A 20,114-nucleotide genomic window follows, 5' to 3' on the forward strand; every position below is an offset into this window, starting at 1 on the left:
TTGTACTAATTTACATTCCCACCAATAGTGTGTGTTCCCTTTTCTCTGTATCCACACCAACATCTGTTGTTTTTTTAATTTCTTAATAGTAACCATTCTGAAAGGTGTGAGATGGTATCTCATTGTGGGTTTAATCTGCATTTCTCTGATGATTAGCAATGTTGAACATTTTTTCATGTTTGTTGGCTGCTTGTACGTCTTCTTTTGAGAAACATCTGTTCATGTCCTTTGCCTGCTTGTGGGGTTGGTTTCTTTCTTGTTGAGTTCTTTGTAGATTCTGGATATTAGTCCTTTGTTAGATGTCTAATTTACAAATATTTTCTCCCATTCCGTAAGTTGTCTATTAACTCTGTTGATTAATTTTTGTGCTGTGCAGAAGTTTTTCTAATTAAATCTCATTTGTCTTTTTTTGGTTTTGTTGCATTTGCCTTTGAGGTCTTCATCATAAATTCTTTGCCTGGGCCAATGTCCAGAAGTTTTTCCTACGGTTTCTTCTAGGATTTTTACTGTTTCAGATGTGACATTTAAATTTTAATCCATCTTGAGAGCTCCCTCAAGTATTTTTCTTCCAAAGCTTAATCTTCTGACGTTGAAAAGAAGAGAATACCCACTAAAACTCAAAACTTCCATAACAAAATAATTCATTTATTCAACAATTACCTGCCTCTAACGAGGTGGTGAAAACACAATGATAAATAAGATGGAGGTATATAAATATGCAGAAACTAAGTTCATAGCACTAATTTTATATTTAAGATGTTAAAATTACTCTTAGAAGTTATACGCATTACATATACGCTGTAGGCTGGGTGCAGCGGCGCACGCCTGTAATCTCAGCACTTTAGGAGGTTGAGCTAGGTAATCACTTGAGGCCAGGAGTCCGAGACCAGCCTGGCCAATATGGCGAAACTTCATCTCTACTAAAAATACAAAAATTTGCCGGACGCCATGCTGTGTGCCTCTAGTCCCAGCTACTCGGGAGACTGAGGCACAAGAATCACTGGAACCTGGGAGGTGGAGGGTGCCATGAATCCAAATCATGCCACTACACTCCAGCCTGTGACTAGAGTAATAGTTGCTTTTGTAAGCTTTGAAAATAAGTTGTCTAAAGCTAGTATTTTTTTCTCTTAGGAAAAAAACAAAGATTCCTGAGATATATCACATCTCACCAAGGTATTCAGTTACTGAAACCGGTTAAAAAAGAGTAATTTAGTATATTATCATTTGACCTTTCTCCAGGGAAACAGATGTATACTTCCATGACACTTATAAAAATACTGTTTTTTGATGAACTGCTAGGTTTGTCAACTTCAGAGACAACCCACTGAAATTGGAAGTATCACTTCCTCCCAATGAAGGCACAGATGAAGAAGAGGAACGGGAATTATTTGGTCTTCAGTTTATGCACACATACATACAGGAGTCACGGAGAAGAACAGGTATAAGATTTGTATATAACACAGATCAAATGTTCTTTTTTGGTAATGTGTATAACACTAATTTTTGCCTTTTGATTGATTTCTTTACATATTCCTCATTCCATCTTAAGTTTTCTGTCAAATTCTGTTCTCTTAGTCAATATGGGAAGAAAAAAATGAAATGAAGAGAGAGGTTGTAAAGATATTCAAAGTCTTCAAGTAGGGGAAGGAAATAAATCCTTTAGCTAAGCAACTGAAGTAGAACCAAGTGAGTAAAGACGTGATTCGAAAAACTTTGCTACCTCATTCTACCAGCTTGTCACACATAGCAGTTTGACCATGAACTGACCTTCCCTGTCATTCCAAAAGTAGCAAAAAAAAAAAAAATTTTTTTTGTTGTTGTTTTTTAAGAGATGAGATCTTACTATGTAGCCCAGGCTGGAGTGCATTGGCTATTAAAAGACACAATTGGAATTGGCCGGGTGCGGTGGCTCACGCCTGTAATCCTAGCACTTTGGGAGGCCGAGGTGGGTGGATCACCTGAGGTCAGGAGTTCAAGACCAGCCTGGCCATCATGGTGAAACCCCATCTTTAAAATAAAAAAGTTAAAAAAAAAAAAGAAGACACAATCATAGCTCACTGTAGCCTTGAACTCCTAGGCTCAAGAGGTCATCCTATCTTAGCCTCCAGAGTAACTGGGGCTATTGGTGCATGCCACCATGTCTGGCTGAGAACAGATTTCAATCAACAGTTAAAGTGTGAGGTTTTGATAAAGAGATTTCAATCGCTTAGTCTCTGATAATTTTGAATTACACTACTTTTATTTTTTAATTAAGGAGAGCTTTAAGCTAAACCAAGATCAGGGGAAGAGGACAAAGTGCACAATTATTTGTTAATATAAAAAATGAAACAATAGTCATAAGAAATCATGGTCTAATAATTTAAAAATGTTAAGAGTTTTTGACTTAAAAGGTAGATTTTAGTTCAACTTAATGCAACAACTAGTTTGAAAAATGAATATAACTGAGAAGACAATGACAGAGTTTTTCAGCTAGAAGAAATAATTTTTACTAACATTCAATGGAGGATGTTTAGGAAATAGTGATTAGATCTCTTGTAGCAAGGTCATAGAAGCAATAACATGGAGACAGACTGGGGGAAGACAGGCAAAAAAAGTCATAATTGTGACCTAGTTTTGGAAAGCAGAGAATATAGAAAAGATGATTAGACAGAATTGGTAATTGAATTAAGATGAGAAAAGGGAGGAGTTTCTAATGAATGCTTTTAGTTCAGAGAGCATCTGGATAGATGGTGATGCTAAGATGGATAAGTAAATACAGAGATAGGTTGGCGAGTAGAATCAGGTGGTGGCAGAACATGATTTCTAATTTTAGCAGTAATTTTTTTTTTCCTTTTTTTTTGGAAAAGGAATTTTTCTCTTGTTGCCCAGGCTGGAGTGCAATGGTGCGATCTTGGCTTACTTAGCAACCTCTGCCTCCTGGGTTCAAGAGATTCTCCTGCCTCAGCGTCCTGAGTAGCTAGGATTACAGGCATGCACCACCATGCCCAGCTAATTTTGTATTTTTAGTAGATATGAGGTTTCACCATATTGGTCAGGCTGCTCTTGGAACTCCTGACCTCAGGTGATCCACCTGCCTCAGCCTCCCAACGTGCTGGGGTTACAGGCATAAGCCATCATGCCTGGCCCTTAGCAGTAAATTTGATGCACTTGTGGAACATGCAAGATGTGGTAATTGTGCAGGCAAATCTAAAGTTCAAGAAGGAGTTTGTTGAATCTGAATATTCTGCAGGTCAAGAAATAGCTGTATGCATATCCCACACAGTCACTTTCTCATGATATGTGAACACAAATGAACATTTAGGAAAACAATAATCCTGACCTAAGGCTGGCATGTTGAACGACAAACTTATCTTCCCTTAAGGTACTTGATACCATTGTGGTCAGAAACATACCATTAAGCTAAATGGGCCATAGAACTGTTTCTGTATAATTGTCAGGTGTGCATGTATATTTTATGAAACATAAATGAGATTATGCCTGTTGCAGAATATCTTTTATTTCTGGGCATAATTTGTTGAATGATGCAAAACAAATTTTATGACACAAATTAGTATTGCTTGGCACAAAAAAAGGTTATTTGATGATATAATATCTTCATTTAGGTTCCCTTGATTGGGGACACGAGTAACTAACTTAAGAAACAATCAAACTACCTTACTTTAATAGTATTTGACATAAAACTTATAACAAGCGAAAAGGAGGTAACAAAGAGATAATAAAATCAAAGCCTGCCTATTATGTTATTAAAAATAGATTCATGAATTACTACCACTATTATTAGTAGTTAATACTTATTGAGTTACTCTGTGCTTAGAACTGTTCTATGCATTTTACTTGTGTTATCTCATTTGATGCTCACAACAACCTTGTGAGGTAGGTATTATTGTTATCAACATCATCCCCATTTTAAGAGGAGGAAACTGAGGCACAAAGAGATTAAGTAGCATGCCCAAGGTCACACAACTGAAAGACGGTAGGATTGGAATTTGAACCTAGGCAGTTTGACAAGACATATGAGACTAGACTACAGTCAGGAATTTTAAATTGGCTAGTCTTCTTATTTACAAATCATGTGATCATAGAACTACAGGATAAAAATAGTAATCTCAGAATATCATAATATCTAAAATTAGTAATTCTGAACCTTTGTCTTGGCAAATGTACCAACAATTAAGACAGTTTTTACAAATAAAAGCAGAAGCAAAATAGGAATAAGATGCAGAAGAGAATAACAGTCCTACCATATGTTTGGTTTAGTATTTGCTTGTGCATAGAAACCAGTCATGAGTTAAGTAAGGCCTAAATTTAAGGTTTTTGGTTTCATTACCTAATTTCTACTTTATTCTAAATTATTTTCCCAAACAGAAGAGAACATACTTATTGTTTGTGCCTATATATGTAAAACATGACCTGATAAAAGATATGAGATAGCTAATCAACTTCAGAAGTTATTTCAAATTTCCAATTTAATTTGTGAATTATGTTTGTAAGTATCTTTCTGGAAGTTCTAACTAGATAATTATCCAATGAAATCATCTTTATTCTTTGAAAACAGCTCTTCAGCTTGTTTTTGTCATAGACAGATTCTGACAATATATACATGTATGGCTCTGGAAATCGGAAGGTGACTTCATTAATTAATTGTGAACATCTCTGAATTTGTTTGCATTTGAGAAAATCACAATTGTACTTTCCAGATCTGTAGGGGAAAATGTCCACATATAAGTCAAACTCGCAAATTCACCCTTGTTACAAACAATCAATCACTACCTCTTGAACTTGAGAAATAAAAAATATTAAATAAAATCAAAGGAAAATAAATTTCCAAAATTAATGCAAATAAAAAGTTAATATGCTAACTATGTGTTGACATGTTATGTATGTTTCAGATCACCAAGTCATCTGTTCAACTACTTTACCAATCTCCATAAATACGGATGGGTAATATAATTCAAGATGCCCTTCTAAAGAGGATTACTTTGGTGAATTCTCTAATGTTTGGACTTCTGAAGTAAAAAGAAAAGCTATTACCAAAGTTTAATGAGGCCACAGCATTTTTTAAAGTTCATATTATCTGCTATTTAAAGTATATATTTTTGAATATAAAAATATAATTAAAAAATTCTTTTTTGGTGGAAGACAGATGATGCTCAAATTTCTTTTCCATTAGGCAGTTGTTTCTGGTGACGAAGAATGATTTGGTAAAGCGGTTAACAAAACATTTTCCAAAGACACCAGAGGGTCTGTATAGTATTGCAAAGCAGGACTGAATCCCTTCTGCTGCAAATACTGGATTCGACCTTGGTCAATCAGCAATTTACAAAGATGCCCTATTTTCTTCTTTTCTTCAATACTAAGAAGCCTAAATTGAATAAACACACACAAAACATTGTTACAATTTTGCAAAAGTTTATAAAAAATTATTTTTGTCACTTCTATTTATTGAGAGACTGTTAACTAATCCATTTATTTATGATCACAATAAGAGACATATGTATTTTAGCTTATTCTAAAATTAGATGATAAAATACATTTTCATGAATTGTTATAATAGTCATCCAAAAATAAAGTACAGTAATAATACAATATTTCTCTTTTAGAGTCCTACATTACAAAAGTAGTCTCTTACCCAGGCAAATTATCAGCACCATCATCTGTGATTCTGTATCCTCCATCATCATGCTCTTCACTATCATCATTCTGATTATCTTGTCTCTTTGTGGTAATATTTGAGGCTTCCAAAGATGTTTTCCGCATCCCACAAGTTGCCCAACTACTCATTCGCTGGAAATAGTGGAATTCCACTGCTCCAAGGCCTAGAGCCCTGAAATATTCTTTGCCCACATAATGTCTCCAATCACACCTGTGGTGACAACAGAGTGCAATAACAATGCCAGCCACAGGGTTCCATTCCTCTGGGACATTTTTTTCATTTCCTTCCTTGGCCAAAGTGTAAATTTCTTTTTCTGTTTTATCATTCTTTATGCGTTTGGCTAAAGGTTCTTCATTCCTTTCCTCAAAACTGGCAGCATAGGTTTCAACCAAACATCGTAATGCAAGATCTGCAAACACAATTATGTGGCCCCCCAACCACATCATCTTTAAAAATAAATATTTTTTACATTTATTAAGCAGTACTGTTTTAAAAAACCCAACAATAAAAACAGCAAAAACCTATTCAGCTTTATATTTGTAATAATTGTATCATGAATTATCAACTTGGTTCAAATTTGCTCCTTTTTTACTATCTTCTCAATTTTTTTAATGATTTATTTTGCATAAAGCCTACTTCCCAATAAAACTATCTGAAGTTTAAGATCTACACTTTGAAGAACTTTTACCCAACTACTGAATTGTCTCTCACTTCTCCTACCTTAGCTGAGAAAATTACTTGTATAGAAAAACTATTCACCTACATTTACATTTTAGTAGGTGGAAGGAAGGAAGGAAGGAAGGAAGGGAGGCAGGGAAAGAGGGAAACCCAGTGTTGGGTTTCCAGGCATAAGCCACTGTGCCTGACCTGAATATTAACATTTAAAGGACAGAAGTGGAAGGAGACTGTGAAATAAACAGAAGGAATGACATAGATATAGGGGAAGAACCAGGAAATAAAAGTATCGCAAAAGAGAAGGAAACAGAATCTCAAGAAGGGTAAAACACAATTTCAGAATTGTAACTGCAGCAGAGATGAAAGGAAGATTCAGATACAGTGAATCAGGGGAAAAAATTATGTGGAACATGAGAAATGGCCACTGTAGATCAAAAGAGTGTATTCCCTCCTACCCCCAGGATGGAACTGGTTTACTTTAGAAGACTTTTTTATGAGGCTTAAATGAGACAAAGTATGTGAAAGTACAGTCATGCATTGTTTAACCATTGGTATATGTTTTGAGAAATGCATTAGGTGATTTCATCATTGTGGGAACATCAGAGAGTACTACACAAACCTAGATGGTGTAGTGTAGCCTACTACACACCTAGGATATATGGCACAGCCTATTGCTCCTAGGCTACAAACCTGTACAGCATGTTACTGAATACTGTAGGCAACTGTAACACAAAGGTGAGTATTTGTGTATCTAAATACAGAAAAAATACAGTAAAAATATGATATAATTTTGCAGGACCACTGTCATACATGCATTCCATTGTTGACCAAATCATTGTTATGTGGTACATGACTATAGTCTTAAAAACTATGAAAGCCAACACAAATATATAGTACTCAATGCCATTTCCAGCCAATATGAATAATATCTATGGATGCTCCAAGTTACCCATATGGGTAGATGATGAAACTAGCAAAAGTTAGGAGATGATGTAACAATAATTAACATTTATTGAGCACTATTAAGTGCCAGACATTTTACATGCAACCCAGTAAATTATTAATATATTAGTATCTCTGTTCCATAGATGAGGAAACCAAAGCTCAGAAAGGTTAAGTAATTTGACAAGGTTATACAACAGAGCTGAAAGCTAGACTATCTGATTCCAAAGCACATGCTGTTTCCACTTTACCATGCTAAATCTGATGGATCAAAGTGTTAAGACATCTTACGTATTTTTTTTTGTCTAACATTTAACTTTTTCTTTTCCCTCAGAATCCTGAAACACAATAGTCTTCTAGTGGGAGAAGTTTCTGAGTTCTTTCTAAGCAACTACACTAAAAAAATCAGTAGCTTCTGGATAGAATCATACAGTTTCCATAAATGGTTTGATTTTCTTTTTCTGGTTGAGATACAGCCCAAAGAAAGAACTTTAAGGTCTAATGTGATGCAGTATTTACATATAAAACTCTTAATTCATCCTGCAAAATGGCCAAAATGAGCAGATAAATATGAATGCTATGCATCTAATAAAACACAGGGCCAGTGCTCTATAAAGATTAGTGAATTGTAAACACAAGATATCTATTCAAAAGAGACCACTGATATGGTTGGGGCAGGTTAGGCCAAAACTTAATGCATTAATGTAAACATTATTAGTATGTTTACATACCTGTTGCCACACCACACAGATGCTTTCCAATTCCTACCACAGGTAGTTTTCCTTCTCTTAGCACAGGAATCTTGTCTGAAATGGAAATGAGAATTAAGTTACATATTAATGTGGCTTTCCAAAAGAAATAACTAATTAGAGTCTCCGAATTTTAGCCTGAAAGAGACTCAAACAAAAAATTCTCACTTTATAGAACTCAACATATAATATACAAACTTGTTTAGGGTTCATAACATCAGGAAGTTAATATATTCAGTTAAATAATTTCAAATACAGTGATTTATATACAAATGCTGGGTTGCTTTTCATGGTTGGATTAAAATTAGTGAATGGAAGAGGTTGCAAAGATATGTTTGTATTATTTTCTTTGGATAGTCTGAAAAATAGAAAAGGTATAAAAAGGGCACTACAGAGATTGATTGAGGAGTGTTCGTGTGTGTGTGTGTGTCCATGTGTGTGTTGTGTATGGAATGTGAATCCCACAGTGATGACTTCTTTTCTTCTGTACAATTTAAAACTCTAGGAAGTATCTTTTACCTATTAGCTAGGCAGAGAACTGTCTCATTTTCTTTAATGGTTTAGGTAAAGTCATGTTAACTGCAAGCAGAAGGCTAATTTATAGTTTGAACAGACTCAATATTAATTTAAACATGACAAAGAAACAACATAAGTACATATTATAAAAACTTTTAAACTCTTCCCTAATACTTCATTCCCATTTGATACTGAAAATTTAAAAAATTTTCAACCTTAATTCAGTTTATATCTATTTAAACATTATATAAAACATTCTATATTAACAATGGATTGATTTTACTGTTTTCCCTGAAGCACTGTTCTGCATGATTGGATTTCTAAGCAACCCTCAGAGTTTGAAACAACTATGACTTATTTGTAGAGCAATGGAAAGTTACACAACTTACTCAAACACAAGTGTTGAATATCAATTTGAAGTCTTTCAAACACTGAGTTTTTCTTTCTGTGTTTTCCATCCACCTGCATAAATAGAGCATTATTGTAATGTTTTCTATTTCCATCCACCTGCATAAATAACATTATTGTAAAGATTTCTATTTGTTTTCAAAATTCAGAGCAACAGAATATATTTAAAAATTAAGATTGTATATTCTTTGATAAGAACTTCAAAATATCACACTTTTTAAAAAAGATTTGAAATGTTTATCAATTATATATACATTATTTCCTTTAACTCTAAAAATTCCCAATTCACTGACAAAGGAACTGAAGTTCACAGCTCTTAAGTGATTTATCTAAGATTGTGTGCTAGCTCCTTTATCTTTGTCACTCCTAGTATACTATTTTGGCTTGCTCCTCTTCTTACTCTCCTGAAAGATCACAACCATTCTAATCTATACCTGTGTGCCCATGACCTACTGATCTACATTTGTGGCTCACGCTTCTCCAATGAGCATGAGACACACACTCAAATGTGAACTACAAAGCTCTATTTCACCATTATTTCTGTCTCCAAAACCATCCTTCCTCTTACTCCTCCTTTATTCCTTATCTCAGGAAAGAGCACCACTTAGTCACTTAAGCCATAAAAATGCTACCCAAGATTACTCCTTCTCTCTCATATTCAATTACTAATAAATCACCAACTCTTCTGGTTTCCAACCTCTTAACATTTCTCATACTCTTGCCCTCCTCTCCATCCCAATGCAATAGCTTTAGCTCTGGCCTTTTTCTTATTTGGATTGTTGGACAAAAATTATCTTTATTTTAACCTATCTATTCAAGTATCAAACTTCTAATATAGTTTTAATGGTACTGCTAGGATAAACTTTGAAAAATTCGTTTCTACTTTACTAACTTTTACATATTATTTCAATCTCATCTCAACTGTCACGTCTACAAAAATTTCTTTTTTTTTTATTTATTTATTTATTTTTTATTTATTTATTTATTTTTTTTTATTGCATTTTAGGTTTTGGGGTACATGTGAATAACATGCAAGGTTGTTGCACAGGTGCACACCTGGCAGTATGATTTGCTGCCTCCCTCCCCTTCACCTATATCTGGCATTTCTCCCCATGCTATCCCTCCCCAACTCCCCACCTCCCCACTATCCCCCCTCCCCCCCAACAGACCCCTGTGTATAGTGCTCCCCTCCCTGTGTCCATGTGTTCTCCTTGTTCAACACCCGCCTATGAGTGAGAACATGTGGTGTTTGATTTTGTGTTCTTGTGTCAGTTTGCTGAGAATGATGTTTTCCAGGTTCATCCATGTCCCTACGAAGGATGTGAACTCCTCCTTTTTAATGGCTGCATAATATTCCATGGTGTATATGTGCCACATTTTTCCTGTCCAGTCTATCATCGATGGGCATTTGGGCTGGTTCCAGGTCTTTGCTATTGTAAACTGTGCTGCAATGAACATTCGTGTGCATGTGTCCTTATAGTAGAACGATTTATAATCCTTTGGATATATGCCCAGTAATGGGATTGCTGGGTCAAATGGAATTTCTATTTCTAGGTCCTTGAGGAATCGCCACACTGTTTTCCACAGTGGTTGAACTAATTTACACTCCCACCAACAATGTAAAAGTGTTCCTATTTCTCCACATCCTCTCCAGCATCTGTTGTCTCCAGATTTTTTAATGATCGCCATTCTAACTGGCGTGAGATGGTATCTCAATGTAGTTTTGATTTGCATTTCTCTAATGACCAGTGATGATGAGCATTTTTTCATATGTTTGTTGGCCTCATGTATGTCTTCTTTTGTAAAGTATCTGTTCATATCCTTCGCCCATTTTTGAATGGGCTTGTTTGTTTTTTTCTTGTAAATCTTTTTTAGTTCATTGTAAATTCTGGATATCAGCCCTTTGTCAGACGGGTAGGCTGCAAAAATTTTTTCCCATTCTGTTGGTTGCCGATTCACTCTATTGACTGTTTCTTTTGCCGTGCAAAAGCTGTGGAGTTTGATTAGGTCCCATTTGTCTATTTTGGCTTTTGTTGCCAATGCTTTTGGTGTTTTGGTCATAAAGTCCTTGCCTACGCCTATGTCCTGAATGGTTTTGCCTAGGTTTCCTTCTAGTGTTTTTATGGTGTTACGTCTTATGTTTAAGTCTTTAATCCATCTGGAGTCAATTTTAGTGTAAGGTGTCAGGAAGGGGTCCAGTTTCTGCTTTCTGCATATGGCTAGCCAGTTTTCCCAACACCACTTATTGAACATGGAATCCTTACAAAAATTTCTATGACCCACACTAGACTGAGGTTGGTGTTCTATCTTCATGCTCCCATAGCACTGGGTACTTACTATCATCAAAACACACTTAGCATACCGAACACAAATATATGTCTACTCCACTAGACATAAGCTTCTTCAAAGCAAAGAACTAAATCTTTTTTCTATTGCATCCCCACCAGACAGCAATAAAACTTGTCACTCCCTTCTTTGAAACCACGCTGTACTCTGTGCAGACCTTTTTCGTATTTTAACACTTTACTACAATCATTTATGTATTTGCCTGGGTTTCTGTTCTAAACCTAAGTAATAGAGTGGCTGGGCACAGTGGCTCACACTTGTAATCCCAGTACTTTTGGGAGGCTGAAGTGGGGGGTATGGCTTGAGCCCAGGAGTTTGAAACCAGCCTGGGCAACAAAGTGAAACCCCGTCTCCATGAAAAATTTTAAAAAATTAGCTGGGCATGGTGGTGCGTGACTGTAGTCCCAGCTACTCATGAGGCTGAAATGGGAGGATTATATAAGCCCAGGAGGTCAAGGCTGCAGTGAGCCTTGATACTAACACTGTACTCCAGCCTGGGTGGGGCCTGGCAGTATGCTCAATAATTGTTTACTGAATGAATGGTAAGCGGTAAAGATAGGAGTAGAACCCAAGACTTTTAACACCTAGCTTCAGCTTGGCTCTTTCTAGATAGTTTCCTGTCTCTGCAAATAATTTTAAGAACTCAGATCAATGGACTATCAAAACTTGTATTAAAAAAATTCACCTTCAATTTGAGTCATCAATACAATTAGAACTAATAAAAAGCTACAACAAAAAGATAAAGAAAATGCCTTGCCTTGTCTTTAAGAAATGTTTCTATCACGTTTTTCCCGAATATGAAAAATGAAAACAAAGTTTGGTTACTAACATAGAGCAATGGTTTCACTTACCTTGAATCTTGTGGTCACCTTTTCTACTAGGATGAAGTGAACTTTTTCAGCATCTTTTAAGGCAATATCAACCCAATGAGATAATTTTCCCTTTCCCGCTCCAAACTCAACAAAGCATCTTCTTGGACCAAGTAACTTTAATTTTTCAATGTTACCTAAAATAGAAGCCTGCAAACTTCACAAGATTATTTTATAAACTAGAGCAAACACATTTGGCTCAAATGGGAAAACAGCAAGGTAATTTCTATGTAAGGCAGTATGTTTACAGTGATAATTTCTATTTGACTTAAATTTTTCTCTCTTGCTTTTAAATATTTAATATACGGTACTCAGAATCATATCCATGCCCTCAACTTTTTACATATGTTTATACATATTTTTTGAAATGGAAATATTTGGCACCCTGAAAGATAAACAAAATAAAATCTTATTAATAATTACATTTAAAACACTTTTAACAAATGAACAAAGGCCATGTTTAGTAGTTACTATAGCCTATACATACCTGCTGTTTCAGGTGCTTGGTTGCAGAATCACCATTTTTAGGGTCATTAAGTGCATTGTGTAATGCTGGATGGGACATAACATGATCTTTAAGTGTAGAATTCAAACCTGTGACAAATATAAGCACAACGGCTTAAGCAGCCAATCATGAAATTGTAGGATTCTGAACAATAGTAGTAACATATTTTAAACCATAATGGTATCAACTCATGTACCACCTAATTACTCTAAAATAATTGAACTTGCAACTTTAGGCAGTCTTACCTTCACTTGCTTTTCTCAATTTCTTAATTAACTTTTCCAACTGCTCTTCAGATAGAGAAGAAATTGGAACCTATATACAAAAATAAAACTAAACAATGTAGCCAAAAACTGCTTTAAAGTAGCATGACAGAAACTGAATAGAGGTTTACCAATTGGGCAATTCCCATGACAGCTTAGGTTCTTCTCTCTATCAAGCCTGTTCCCTAAGCTGCCAACAGAACTGTCCAACTGCTAAACTTCTACTCAGTCTTTGCTGTGCTACTTTATTTTTCCTAAATTCCTCAAGGTCAAGAACAAGTCTAGGCTCAGAAGGATTCAAGAATCAAAGGGGATTTGGGGCCACATTGTAGCTTGTTTTGTTATGGGGCATGAGCTACTTTGGGAACTACTAATCCCTAATAATATTGAGTCTACAGGAAAATGCATTCTAAATTAAAAACAGATTTATTTGAAATAAAAATTAGAACATGGTTTATTCACATCATGAAGAGAGCATATAAATACCTTTTAAAATTAAATATTAAATCAATGTACTTACTAATTGTTCAGGTATTTCTGTTTCATCTTTTAAGCCTGCATTAATATCTTGAATATAGAAATCCTTAATAAAAACAAAACAAAACCATAAAAGAACTGTTAATAATGTGAAGCTCACAAAAATTAAACTAAAATACTGATTCTTCCCTTCATCCCCTGCTCTCTACCTGCCATCCTCCCTTCCTCCATTCATTTCTTCATTAAATCATTATTTAGTACTTACTGTAGTCCCTAGTTTGCTTTAGGTACTGGGCATTCACCATAGCAGATAACAAAAAGGGAAAAAAAAATATGTATTCATGGATATTATATCCTAGCGAGCTGGTTATCTGAATAAGCATTTACAGTGTAAAGAAATTCATTTATAACATTTATTAAAATTTTTACAGCATAGACTGTTTACAGCATAGACTGAGAACTATAGCAATTTTGTCTTATAATGCTAAAGCAAAAACAGCAAAGTACTAACTACACAATGCTGCTTTATCAAACATGCAGCATGACCAAAACCAGATAAGATATAGATATTATGACAGTAAGTCTTACTTCTTCTATTTTAAAATATTAATTAAAACTTGAAAATATAAATGTCCTGTCACACTCGTTATTTAAATTAGCATAATGAGGCCAGGCATAGTGGCTCAAGCTTGTAATCCTAGCACTTTGGGAGGCCAAGACAGGATTCCTTGAGCCCAGAAGTTTGAGATCAGCCTAGGTAATATAGGAAGATTCTGTGTCTAAACAAATAAACAAACAAAAAATGAAATCTTTCTAGTCCAGCTTCAGAGATACAGATTCTAGGTAAGGATCTGTATTACCATTGTCCAACAGAACTTTCTGCAATGATGGAAATGTTCTATGTCTGCTCTGGCCAATATGGTTGCCACCTAAATATGGCTAGTGTGACTGAGGAACTAGATTTTTAATTTTATTTAGTTTTAATTCAAATTTAAATAGTCCTATGTGGCTAGTGGCTGCCATATTGAACAGTATAGATCTAGATGAATGAAACAGTACTGTTTCTACAAATCCTGTTTCAAAAATGAAAATAACTCTTGAGGACATTATGTATAGTAAATAGACTTTTGTTACATGGAGGCAGAAAGGTAACATCCTGATTGTGTGTTGCTAGCTTTACGTATGTGGATGGACTGTGTGTTGCTAGCTTTACCTATATGGACAGCAAATGGAAACTGGTGATTGAATGGAATGAGTGAAGACTGCAGAATTACAATGTTTTAATGGATAACTGAAAAAAAACTGTAACAAAATTAGTTGTTAAGTATTAGAATTTAACGTACTCTTAGTTCAAAATGGTTGCCAAGAGTGCTCCAGGTAACTTATGTTGTAGATTAGATTTTTAAATGTGAAAACTATTTATATTGGAGAAATTTACAATAAACTAATTTTTATTTAGTATACAACATTTTAAAAAATTGCTCACCAGTTTCCCAAAGTAAAACAGAACAGTGATATGCCTTTACCTGTGTTCCAAGTGTCCTACTCTACAGAGTGAACCAGAAAAATACTGCTCTGCATTTCTTTCTCCTGTCTCATCATACCACTGCTTTTCTCCATTTCCTTACCACTGTGTGCTGGTATGCAGTGAAATTCACCCAAGGGTTTTCCATTTTTAATAAATTTATCTATTCTCTCAAACTTTTCTCAGAACACGTATTACAGTTGCTTGCTTTAACTGAAACCTGTCACTTAGGTAAGGAAGATACTTGCAAACAATGCCAATGTTCTCACTATTAAAGGGGCTAAGTCTTAAGTAGGTGGTGGTAGTGAGGGTCATCAGTTTTCTTCCCTACCATCTTAATGTAAAAATACTTTCTAAGTTTATGCAATCTGGCCCAGTGGTTCTCAATTGGGGGGCATCTGGAAATGCATGGGAGCATTTTTTTGTCAAAGCAACTGAGAGGTGCTATTGTAAGACATCATCCCATAAGTCTCTTGATTTTCTACAAGACTTAGAAGCAGAGGCACTGATTACCTTTTTTCCTGGACTACCTTTTCAAGGGAGCTTGAATACCAAGCACCCTTGGGAGACAGAAATGATGTGTCACCTCCTTGATCACATGGCAGCCCTTATTTTACAGTGTAATAAACAAATACTTACTTACAGAACAAGTCAGGCAGGTTTGCTTACTACCCAATTTAAAAATATTTGCATTTTCTGGCTGGATTTGGGGCTCACGCGTATAATGCTAGTACTTTGGGAGGTCAAGGCAGGAGTACTGCTTAACACCGGCAGTTCGAGACCAGCCTGGGCAATGCAGTGAGAACCCCGTCTCTATAAAAAAATAAAAAATTAGCCAAGTTTGGTGTTGTTTGCCTATAGTCCCAGCTACTCATGAGGATGAGGTGGGAAGATTGCTTGAGCCCAGGTGTTCAAGGCTACAGTGAGCTATGATCACGCCACTGCACTCCAACCTGGGTGACAGAGTGAGACCTTATCTCTCAAAAAAAAAAAAATTATACTTCCTGAGTTTGGGTTCCTCAGCTATGAAACAAGTCCATTCCACGTGTAGCATCTATCGAGGCATTACATACCACATTTCACCACTCAATTTTACCGATCACTTACAGGTTTTGGTTTCTCTCTTGAGTTACATTTTTTCAAATGCTTTGCTAGTTGATCTTCATATACTGTGCTAAATTTAAATAGAAAATTATTTCAAATGAGATATGCACCAAATACTGTTTCCAGCAGAAAATAAACCCATATTTGATTCATACTTACTGTTTTGGATCTAAAGGACACAGGATTCTTTTCCGAGCATCTTCTTCCTAATAAATTAAGGGATATATTATTTAAATAAAATATCAAGTTTATTGCTTACAGATACCAGATATAATTTCAGTGTCTCTGTAATCTCAAAACAAGGTAAGGAAACCTTAAAAGGATATAATGAAAAGTTGGCAAAATCAGGTCCCAAGGGTTTAACAACAAAAAATATCCAGTGTAAACTGGCTTAAATATATTATGAACAAATACTGCTTTGGACAAACAAGGGTCTATAGCTTCAAATAGGTTATAGAGAAGACCTACATATGGTGTCTGGAATCCAAGATAGCATCAACTATTATATGCATGGCTATTTTATGCACAACCAAGAAAGAAAAAAGTTACCTATTTCATTTTAAATTATTTTAATTGACAAATAGTTGTATAGATTTATCACATATTAGGTTGGTACAAAAGTAATTGTGTTTTTTATGGAAATAAAAATATACAGTATTTTATGTATATGGTTTTAATACAACATGATGTTTTGAAATATGTATACATTGTGGAATGGCTAAATCAAGCTAATTAACATGCATCGCCTCACATACCATTTTTTTTGAAAATGCTACCCATTGACATATGGATTTTAAGATGTATCCTGATTTTAGAATGTTAAAATGTAAAAATAAAGTTTCTTAAAAACAATGAAACATGGTATTTTAACAATTTGGTATGTGCTATATTTTACTGGCTTTGCAACTTTTTAGTATTAGTTACATCCTATTTATTTCTAAGTTACATAGATTTAACTAGTCGTGGCTCACTTAATGACGGGGGAATACATTCTGAGAAATGTAACTTTAGGTGATTTTGTCACTGTGAGAACATCACTGTGAGAAGAAACCTAGATAGTATAGCCTACTGTACAATTAGCCTATAAAGTATAGCCTGTGGCTACTAGGCTGCAAACCTATACAGCATGTTACCATACTAAATACTGTATGCAAATGTAAAACAATGCAAATATTTGTGTATCTAAACATATCTAAACATATAAAAGGTACAGTAAAAGTACAGTATTATAACCTTATGAGACCACCATCATCTATGTGGTCTGTTGTTGGCTGAAATGTCATTATGTGGCACATGACAATATGAACTGAGAAAAAGAAAGGAAAATTGATAGTATTGGCAATTCTACCCAATATTCCACATGAATCTGTATAAATAGGGATTGTATAACAGTTAAGACACAGGCCAGCCAGACTGCCTAGGTATTATACCCAGCTCTATCTACCAGCTACAAGCCCTATGACCTTAGGTAGGTAGGCTTACTGCCTCATCTGAAAGATGAGAACAATAATATGTCTTACCTCCTGAAGTTTGAACAAATTAAGTGAGCTAATAGTTAAAAAACAAAACAAAACTGCCTAGCACAGTGCTGGCCACAGAGTAAGTTGTGACTAAGTGTCTGCTATTATTATTTTAAAAATTTATTTCTGTTCTAATGTGCCTCTCAGCATGTCCATGAAGCTATTCACACTGAATTTCATGGGAAAGCTAAGAAATTTTCCATGTTTTTTGGAAAACACTGTATATTCAATAAAAGGAAAAGAAAATACTGTATATTAATTCTTCCTTATTTGCTGACTTTAAATCCTAACCTCCATGTAAAAGACTATTCTAACCTCTGAAAGCCTAACTGTAGCATAGGGGAAAAAAGGACATTAAAAATTTATTATTTGAATTTCGAACAGGGATTCTCAATCTTGGCACTAACGACATTTTGGGCTGGTCTTTTGGGGAGGTGAGTGCAGGGGTCTGTCCCATGCTTTGTAGGAGGTTTAGCAGTATTTCTGGTCTCTGTCCATTAGATGTCAGTGATACTCCTCAGTTGTGACAACCAAAATGTCTTTATTTCGCCAAGTGTCCACTGGGGGCAAAATCAGTCAGTCCTAGTCGAAAATCACTGGGTAAAAATGAGTGGTGTCATCACAGCTATATATGACACTTAGAAAAAAAGATGGAAACACAAAATCCAGTTATATCATAAATTACAGATTCAGGAGGACAGCCACAATTTAAAACCAGATAGTAGTCATGAAAAGTGCTTCCATTTGATGTTTTGCAGTCTTTCTTCAAGGGACTAATGACAACATGTCGTTCCTCTCTAGGAATACTGATCGGTTTGTAAGGATTTATTCATATTCTACTATCATCACCATTTGTATTCTCCATCCAGATATTTGGATAAGATGGAGTCTAAATCCTTCTCCTATCATAACTCTCATTCTATAACCAAGAGATGTTTGCTAGTACCCTCAAAACCAGTCAATACAACTATGGACATAATTCAGAGTTTCCACAAGTCACGTCTCCCATACTCCAAAACAAGAATGTCCTTGTTTCAGTATGCTTCACTTTCAGTAAATGCCAGTCAAAACAAAATAGGAAGTGGGCTATAGCTACGATGGAGAGTGACAGATGAAAGGGGTCAGGGGACTGATCTGCACTGGATATTATCTAGATGAATAAATTGCTTAAGAAATAAAATAATTCAAATAATACTGGACATTCACAGGTTGATCTGAATCAGATGCTGATCTCTTTGGTTTATTCTTTATAGCTCTATTAGACATGCTCTTTTTCTAACAGCATTTTGCTCGTCTGGTTTTTATTTTCCCATCTCATATATATATATATCTCCATCCTAAAATAATATGCATATATACAAATATTCAGTGTTAGTATATTTATATGCATAACTATTATCAAAATTGTATGCTTTGTTCTCAATTGTAAAAGGTCAATTCATATATATTTAAAAATCTTTCCTTCCCATTCCAGCAGAGTTGCATTCTTAAAAACTGTAAAAAACAATTTTTTTTTGAGTCAGTTTGGCTGTCACTTAGGCTGGAATGCAGTGGCATGATCTCGGCTCACTGTCATCTCTACCTAATGGGTTTAGGCGATTCTCCTGCCTCGGCCTCCCAAGCAGCGAGGGTTACAGGCTGCGCGCCACGACGCCCGGCTGATTTTCGTATTTTTAGTACTGAGAGGGTTTCACCGCGTTGGCCAGGCTGGTCTCAAACGCCTGACCTCAAGTGATCCGCCCGCCTCGGTCCCCCAAAGTGCTGGGATTACAGTCGTGAGCCACCGTGCCCGGCCTCAAGTCTAAACTTTTGTTTGTTTGTTTGTTAAGTCTAAATTTTTAAATGAAAATTTCTTCAAAACGCATTCATGAGAAGTGCTTCTCTTTCATGAAATAACAATTACAACACAATTAGTGAAACCTTCGGGACCTCAATCACTACTTTTTCTAAACTACCACTTTCCAGCAGGAAGGCGGAGCGGTAGCCTGGGGTAAAACTAATATCTAGCATTGCTATGAGTTAAGATCAAGATAAACGGGTCACTGCTGGAGCTTTACTAAGTAAAATAAAACAATTCTATCACTAGAACTCATAATCGTTCCGTAAGGAGGGCAAAACTGGGTTTATTAAAGTGAAAGCTGGAGAATCCGGGGAACACAAGCAGAAACCTGTCAAAGAGGGGAGGGGACGGGTTCCAAAACCGACAGCACCAGGATACTCATTTCCGACTCTGGAGAGAGTAGGGAGATACCACACCTCCGCGGCTCCAGCGTGTTCACCACAGAATCTTTTCCCTGCGGCCACCACCATCCTGCAGAACCGTTTCTTCTTTTCCACATAGTAGCCACATCTACCCTCAGCTGGAAAACCAGTAGCGTGGGGCGACGTCGCTGAGGTCGCCATAACTCAGGACTAGCTTCGGGTGTCGAGCATCCAGCAACCAGAGAAAAAGTTGTCAGCTTCCTTCGGGTCCTCTTCCCTTAACAAGCATGGCTGCCTCAGCCGCCACCACACAGGTTAATGCCCGGAACTACCACAACCACCTTCCCTGTATCCTCCGCA

The 20,114-nt window shown here is 35.8% G+C and overlaps 2 protein-coding genes across 4 annotated transcripts in view; one reads left to right on the plus strand and one right to left on the minus strand.

Moving 5' to 3' along the window:
- Positions 1-6,177, plus strand: part of LRRC39 (leucine rich repeat containing 39) — a 26,940-nt gene extending 20,763 nt beyond the window's left edge. The window contains exons 8-9 of one of the 2 annotated variants that reach the window (XM_012458460.2): positions 1,300-1,439; positions 5,171-6,177. In XM_012458460.2, coding sequence (XP_012313883.2) covers positions 1,300-1,439; positions 5,171-5,187 — 157 coding nt within the window. In that variant the 3' untranslated portion in view covers positions 5,188-6,177. Of the gene's footprint in view, positions 1-1,299; positions 1,440-4,889; positions 5,139-5,170 lie in introns of those variants that run through there. The other variant, XM_012458458.2, reaches the window with a different exon arrangement.
- Positions 1,308-20,053, minus strand: TRMT13 (tRNA methyltransferase 13 homolog). Of its 2 annotated transcripts, XM_012458454.3 has the most exons (11): positions 19,809-20,053; positions 16,192-16,238; positions 16,036-16,102; positions 13,447-13,509; positions 12,909-12,978; positions 12,646-12,752; positions 12,141-12,308; positions 8,925-8,997; positions 8,002-8,076; positions 5,630-6,062; positions 1,308-5,362 (listed from the first exon to the last, which is right to left on the minus strand). In XM_012458454.3, the coding sequence occupies exons 1-11, from the start codon at positions 19,953-19,955 to the stop codon at positions 5,167-5,169; spliced, it is 1,446 nt and encodes a 481-aa protein (XP_012313877.1). In that variant the 5' UTR covers positions 19,956-20,053; the 3' UTR covers positions 1,308-5,166. The 2 variants fall into 2 exon arrangements, with proteins under 2 accessions (XP_012313877.1, XP_064226290.1); XM_064370220.1 differs by lacking the exon at positions 1,308-5,362 and having other exon boundaries at positions 5,720-5,863.
- Positions 20,054-20,114: the final 61 nt, after the last annotated feature.

Source organism: Aotus nancymaae, unplaced genomic scaffold, assembly GCF_030222135.1.
Source record: "Aotus nancymaae isolate 86718 unplaced genomic scaffold, 86718_ANA_hifiasm-v0.15.2.pri h1tg000103l, whole genome shotgun sequence".
Taxonomy (NCBI): Eukaryota; Metazoa; Chordata; class Mammalia; order Primates; family Aotidae; genus Aotus; species Aotus nancymaae.

Bases quoted from the DNA above. Each gene is read 5' to 3' on its own strand.
- TRMT13 (XM_012458454.3), bottom strand. From the start codon at position 19,955: ATGGCGACCTCAGCGACGTCGCCCCACGCTACTGGTTTTCCAGCTGAG. The intron at 12,309-12,645 runs GTATGTATAGGC...TGAAGTTTGCAG, and splicing joins CCAAGCACCTGAAACAGCAG to GCTTCTATTTTAGGTAACAT. The intron at 5,363-5,629 runs GTAAGAGACTAC...TATTCAATTTAG, and splicing joins GGTGCTGATAATTTGCCTGG to GCTTCTTAGTATTGAAGAAA.